The sequence below is a fragment of the Callorhinchus milii genome, unplaced genomic scaffold (assembly GCF_018977255.1).
Source record: "Callorhinchus milii isolate IMCB2004 unplaced genomic scaffold, IMCB_Cmil_1.0 Scaffold14, whole genome shotgun sequence".
NCBI lineage: Eukaryota > Metazoa > Chordata > Chondrichthyes > Chimaeriformes > Callorhinchidae > Callorhinchus > Callorhinchus milii.
The window spans coordinates 8,840,020-8,847,156 of record NW_024704755.1 but is presented as its reverse complement, the minus strand read 5'-3'; the positions used below and the strand labels follow the sequence as shown (position 1 = coordinate 8,847,156).

General features: G+C 43.6%; 1 protein-coding gene across 1 annotated transcript; it reads left to right on the top strand.

The window, feature by feature from the left end:
- The first annotated feature begins 2,717 nt into the window (after positions 1 to 2,717).
- Positions 2,718 to 6,300, top strand: cbln1 (cerebellin 1 precursor). The gene is made up of 3 exons (XM_007889428.2): positions 2,718 to 3,101; positions 3,838 to 3,957; positions 5,693 to 6,300. Exons 1-3 carry the CDS (start codon positions 2,850 to 2,852, stop codon positions 5,888 to 5,890), a joined length of 570 nt encoding a protein of 189 aa, XP_007887619.1. The 5' UTR covers positions 2,718 to 2,849; the 3' UTR covers positions 5,891 to 6,300.
- The last annotated feature ends 837 nt before the right edge of the window (positions 6,301 to 7,137 follow it).

Genomic DNA, 7,137 nt, shown 5'->3' with positions numbered 1-7,137 from the left:
GAGGTGAAGTCAAGAAGGGGAATGAAAACATGCCTAAACTAAGATCCAACATGCTAAAGTGAGGAGGTAGTTGAGATAAATAGAGACCTGGGTGAAGCTGCTCCAGGGAATTTTACACATTCAGAAAATGGCTTAGGCATACGTTCCTTTTATTAGTACAGCAGAATATGTTCTGAGTGAGGTAATGGGGAGTTCATTGAGATCCAATCGACAAAAGAAAATAAAGTTTAAAACTGTCTCCAAGGAGGTCTGATCTGATCAGAATAAACAGCTGTGACCACTGCTTTGCATCAAACTATGTGAATGATGCAGTTGAGGCTATTAGTTCTGAACTCGGATCTCCATCGCTGGCCAGGTGTTCTCCTGAAGTGAGCACAGATTGCCTCAAAAAACTGAATTCAACATTTTGCAACTTCGATCATAGTTACATTACGATACAATTTTGGTTATACAACCTTTCAGCGAATATACTTGGTTTCTCCCTTTTTTTTATTGTCTGGCATTCTTACAGGCATCGCAGCTCAACTTGATCCTATCCACACCTGATTCCCATACACATGCACTTTCCAGCAGAGGTCACTGGATAGCAATCGGGAGGTGAGTTTCATTTCCCATTTCTAATTAGCACTGTGGCTAATTACAGTGCGTCTTACCCCCATCCTCACCACTCTCACTTACCGACTATTTTGGGGGCAATTTGTTTAGGTGATGTTGCCAGTGATGGGATTGCACACTATGGTACTATATATCCCAGGAAGGGAAGCTAAACTGGAAAAAAAAATGCAAAGGGGATTTGATTTATTTGTTCAGTCAAGTGATGTAACTGGATTATTAAATCAACATCTCTTAATTATTTTAAGTGTGTACATAACTGTGTTACGTGTGGCGTTTTCTAACGTTATTGGATTACCACACGAGGACTGAATTTACTGGAACACATCTCCTCCCTCCAGCTCTATTATCACCCCAGTCGGTAAAAGGCCAGAAGCTTGCACACGCTGAAGTGATCAAATTCAATGGAAAGGGTTTGCCACAATGACAAAAAGTTTGGATAAAAGGGTAACTTACAGTTTCTGACTCTGTTAAAGTGAGCCAAGTTCCATGTGCACAACACGTGTATTGCGTTCAGGTTACCGTTGAAGTCATCCATGTGTTTCCCACAATGTTTAACTCTGCCTTTATAAATGCATTGCCTTTATTATTCATTTTACGGAAATGATATTATTCTGAATCGCACAGAATGATACGCCACGGAAACAGACCATTCAGCCCAACTACCCCCTGTTAATACTTTATGCAACCCCTCGAGATAAGTTATTCGAATCTGTCCTGCGCCCTTGATTCGCTGGTACGAGTTATTATTGAGGATATTAAAGTAGAACATTTTCAATTTATTAGCAATTTAGTTGCAGAGCGCAATATTAGTCCAAACCAATATGGAAATTGAATTGAGATTAGGTTTTAGATCCGTTATAAGAGGTTAGACGTGAATCATTGCTTCGCCCAGTGAAACACAAACTCTGCTCAATTCCTGACAGATGCGAAACGCGCTGTTTTGTCTGAAATCCAATTTAATTCAACACAGATTGGAAGACCCACAGCAAATGTTCGGACTGTAACATCGCCGTCAAGTACACAATTTAGACGTGTGATTGTATGGACAAATTAAACGTATTCCTTGTGAAACAGCGTCACTTCCAATCCACGCACTCTTTTGAGTCTCCAACTTTTCAGCACAAAAGACAGCGAAAACCCCACACGTTTCAGAGGCGTTGAAGGATCTTAAGCCAAACGCCACCCGAGGGGAAACCTCACGTTTTCGAAACGCCACCTGGTTCAAGGGGGAAAAAAAAGGAGCCATTTAAAAAAAAAAAGTTTGGTAGACACGAAAGAGTTTTTTTTTCAAAAAAAAAAGGACTTTTGTTTTTAATTCCGTTTCTTTTATTCCCAAATGAACAGAGTCCATACAGAGACACGACTCATAAGGTATCTATCTTTCGGTGAGTGTGAGTGCAGGAAGGTGATGGCTTCGTTTTGAACTTTCCTCCCTGCACAAGGGGTGAGGGGCACAAGTCCCATCTTGGGTTGTTACATATATATATATATATATAAAATATACGTATAAGTGCACACGTTTAGCGCTGGAGGAGGTGGAGTGCGTATGCGTAAGAGCGCACTGAATGGCAGCCCTTGGCGTGGGTTTGCCTATATAACCTCTCCGGGAATGACGAGGAGACTGGGATGAGACCAGGATTGGGGGAACGAGTCCTGATTGACAGGAGAGGGATCGCTTTGCCGACGATCCGTTGTGTGTGTGTGTGTGTGTGTGTGTGTGTGTTGTCAGCAATCTCTTCCCCTTATCAATAATTTACACAGGGAACCAGGAGCGCAACGCTATGCATTTATTTGAGCGTTGCCTTGTCAGGGCCCCTTCCTGCACTTCGGGGGTCATTTAATTCTGCTCCGAACTGAAGGCAAAGCAAGAAGGAGACGCAGAGCACGAAGCGGAAAGAAGGTCGACTTTTCCCCTCCCTCTCCCCCCCCACCCCACCCCACCCCACACACCCCATCCCCTCCCACACACACACACACACAGACAGACACACACATACACACACACACAGAAACAACGCACAAAAAGGCAATAAAGACACACGCGCGTTAAACAAAAAAAAACACTCCAAAGGAGGGAAGGAGGGGGGTGTGTGTGTGTGTGTGTGTGTGTGTGTGGTGGTGGTGGGGGGGGGGGGGTAAAAAAAAAAAGAAGGGGGAGAAACTGGCATCTGGATCAGGAGATAAGAGGAGAGAGAGCAGCGATCAGAGCCTCTGGAATCCGGCGATCCTTCGACATGTTGGAGCTGCTGTTCACTGTGCTTTGGTTTGCGGGTCTGGTGTACGGTCAGAATGAGACGGAGCCCATCATCCTGGAAGGCAAGTGTCTGGTGGTTTGCGACTCCAACCCCACCTCGGATCCTACGGGGACTGCTCTCGGGATATCTGTGAGATCCGGCAGCGCCAAGGTGGCTTTCTCTGTCATCAGAAGCACCAACCACGAGCCGTCAGAGATGAGCAACAGGACGATGATCATCTATTTCGACAACGTAAGTGGAGAAGGTGTTGCGGCTCTGTTTTTGTATGTATTGCACTTTGTTGGGGGTGGAGGGTGGTCGGGGGAGGAAGGGGCTACAATTTAAGAAAATAAGTTCTAATACTCGCTGTGCACATGTCGCCCCCTCCCCGAGGGCAGGTTACATTAAGTGCGTTTGGGAGCTCCGATGCACATGGCGGTGGTTCAAGAGTGGATAAGTTTAGCTCAAAGCAGTTCGGGGTGGGTTTATGCTTTGGTACGAGAAATAATGCGGGGAGGGGGGTAAGGAAGGAAGTTTGGGATGGAGTGAGGGAGGAGGAGGAGGGAGTGGTGGGGGGGTGGGTGGGTGGGTGGTGGTGGGGGAGGAAAAGTTTGCGCAAGGATTTTAAAAACACAAAAGTGTGCGATTGCAGTGAAAAGAAACGATAAACCGAGATGATCAGATTGAAAGCAAAAGAGTTCAATGAGGTTAAACTGAAGGAGGCGAGAAAGAAAGACACGGAAAGACAAGGGATGGAGAACTGGATTTGGGGGCAGGTGGAAACCACGGGTCATTGAAGGTGAGATTTGGGAATATGTAGTTGCAGATGTATTATATAGTTACAGTTACAGGCGATTCTGCTGTTCCGCAGGTCAGGGAGGAACACGTTAAACCCGAAACCTACATGTTCTTCCTAACGCTTCAATAAGCAATGCATCCATATCGCTGGCTCAGTCACTGACTCGAGCCATATTGTGTTTAATTTCAGATACTAGTGAATATCGGCTCCAACTTTGACTCGGAACGAAGTACCTTTATAGCCCCGAGAAAAGGCATTTACAGTTTTAACTTTCACGTGGTAAAAGTATATAACAGGCAAACGATCCAGGTTAGTAATTTGCGGGGTATCTCTCTCTCTCTCTGTGTGTGTGTGTGTGTGTGTGAGAGAGAGAGTGAGTGTGTCCAATATTCTGCAATTGGACACACTGTTTGCAAAAGCTGATATGATGCCTGCACATTTTCACTCTCGAGAATACTGTGGATTGAAAACACGCATTGATTCATTCTCCAAACATGTGTAGTTATAGTTGGATCACTTTCCGACACCGGATAGTTTGCTTCAACCGAAGCAGTCTTATTTCCTAAATTATTTAGACATAGTTAACACTAAAGAGGGGGAAGGGATCAAAAACCTTGTGATGCCAATGGCAGACCCGAATGAGCATGTTTCGGAAACGGACAACTTGGACACGTAACGTCGATGTAATAGCACTTCGATGCTTCTTGAACATTGGAGTTCAAATAGTTGAGTGCGCTTTACATTAATTGCGGCAACTTCTGTAGAAAGGGGGCCGAACAGTGAAGGGTTAATTAAACATCGTATGTGCACGAAATAAGCGACTTGTGAAAAATGTAGCTGATAATCTGGGTCACAGAATGAACACAAGGTCGGGATCCTTCCGAGGGGCTGGATTTATGGAATTGAATACTTTCGAGGGCTGTGATTTTTCGCGTGGATTGTGCACACATCTGTGTTCACTCGCCAATATTCTGAATTACAATGGCCCGTGGTCAGCTGTGGATTGAAAAAAACACAGCTTTAAAAAATGGTGTACCACCAATAACGAAGTCACAGGTTATACGAGTTAAATAACGATATGTATTACACACGTTTGGGTGATAACTGAATGCAGCAGCGTGTATGCTGACTGTAAAGTTGCAGTCTCCTGATGATTTGCTTTCTCACCCACAGGCGTGATAATTTGGTTAAGTATATCAGCTTTCTCATCGTAGCTCGTATTCAGTGATAGTCAGAGCAAAGCAAGTGGATGAAATAATAACACGGTTTGCGTTTTTAGTCCAACTGAAAGCACATGTAAACCGATGCATTCACGCGTTGTGTTTTTTTTTAAAAAAAAAACTTTTATGAAGAAGCCATGTTAAAACTACTTTTGACTGATTGTCACGAAGTAACTATTGGCACCAATTTTCAGGTACAGTAAATGGATCTCAAATACTGCAGGATGTCACAACATACGTAGCAAGGAAGGACGTGGGTGTTATAGCCAATAGATAGTACACAAGGAATCTTCAGAGCACTGTACTATATTTGATCGCAGCACAGGTTTACACAGTTGCGTGTTGCTCTCTTTGTATTTTGTGTCACTAAGTTTGACCTGAAGTATAAAAGCTTACGTTTAATGAATTAATTGCAACCTACAATACCTATCACGGTTGCAAGTTAAAGTGAATCAGAATTTATGGAGTACGATAATGATCCAAAAGGGGAGCAACCCCCCACCCCGTGGCAGTGTTGCATCCTTTTTATTACCTCATCGGCTTCCATTCGGCAAACTTTGAAGCCCCCCTCAGTCCCATTGCAGAGCATCTCCTTTTAACACAATATTCCCATTGATGCTGAGCACTCACTGCACGTTTCATGCATGAGCAATGCAGCAGGTCTGACAGTAATATGCAGCGGCAGTTGCCGCCTCGGTCCTGGCAGGAGACGGCACTCGTTCGGCGGTCAATGTGGATGCAGTTTCACAGCAAAATATTTGCGGGTTTACGCTGCTTCTCTCTCTCTCTCTCTGTGTGTGTGTGTGTGTGTGTGTCCGCTGCAGGTGAGTCTGATGTTGAATGGCTGGCCGCTGATCTCAGCCTTTGCGGGAGATCAGGACGTGACGAGAGAGGCCGCCAGCAACGGAGTGTTGACTCAGATGGAGAAGGGAGACAGAGCCTACCTGAAACTGGAACGAGGGAACCTCATGGGAGGCTGGAAATACTCGACTTTCTCTGGATTCCTGGTGTTTCCACTCTAAATGAAAACAAATGTCTTTTTTCTCTCTCTCTCTCTCTCTCTCTCTCTCTCTCTCTCTCACCCTGAACCCTTTCCTGTAATAAGAGGGTAGATACACTTTTAGTTCCCCCCCACCCCACCCACCACCCCACCCCTACCCACCCACCCACCCCAACGCCTCAACTACGTCTCCCAAGTCGTACAGAAAAAAAAAGTACACGAAAAGGGACAGTATCTCGTTTGACTGGCTGCCTAGCTTGCAATTTATAATGATTCATTCATTCATTCATTCTTTCCACACAAAAAAAAGAAATCTCGCCACTGCTCTCCATGTAACCGGAATCTTCTTTTTCAAAAGATAAGAAATTCTTTGCAAAATTATACTTATTCAAGTCCGAGAATATATATAAAGCAATGCCCCCCCCCCCCCCCCCCCCCCACCATCCTTGGCCTGTGAAGATTACGTACAGTGCAAACATGTTGACGTGTTATTTTTCTTTTAAAGCGCAGTATTTTCGCACTCTGTGGCGAAGACTGCAATTATATAACATGTACGATTGCGACTTTGAATAGTTTAACGCTGACAAGTCGTGAGCACTGTCTGGACAGTGAGAGCTGCACCTGGAGCGGTTTAAAACCAGATACTGTCTCTTTCCAAAAAAAAAAGCAAAGCAGGAACCATGCTTATCTATGCCTATATATGTCTGCTATGCGGAATCTTAGATGGTTGCAGCCCCAAAAATGCAGCATATAATTACGTTGATTTAATTTGCCTTTGTATTTATATACCATATAAAGTACTGTCGGTCAGTCTTACGACTGATGGCAAAAAAACAAAGGTCGCCTATATAAACCTAGACCTTTATATTTAAAAAAAAAGTGACATGATGGTGATATCGACCTTGCCAAACCAGGGCGGTTAGTTGTATTTCAGTATTTCATTGTATTCCGAGTGATTGTGTGAGGCCGCTAAACGTTTCCATGCATTTAACTATCGTTTTTGTTCCAGTAATATTATCATGTGGCCATACCGAACGCCAAGAAATATTATCAAAAAAAAGTTTATCACTCTGTAATATATGTGTGAATATTTATAAAATTGAATTTTTGCTTTTATTTCAAATAAATTTTAAATGTAACTTATTTTTGTTAACCAGAAATCATGGTTTGGAGCCGCATATTTTTATTGGAGCATTCTTAAACGCCAGAGTTAACATTTTTTTAAAAAAAAGACAAGCAGCAAAAAAAAAGGGGGGGAAATGTCTCACA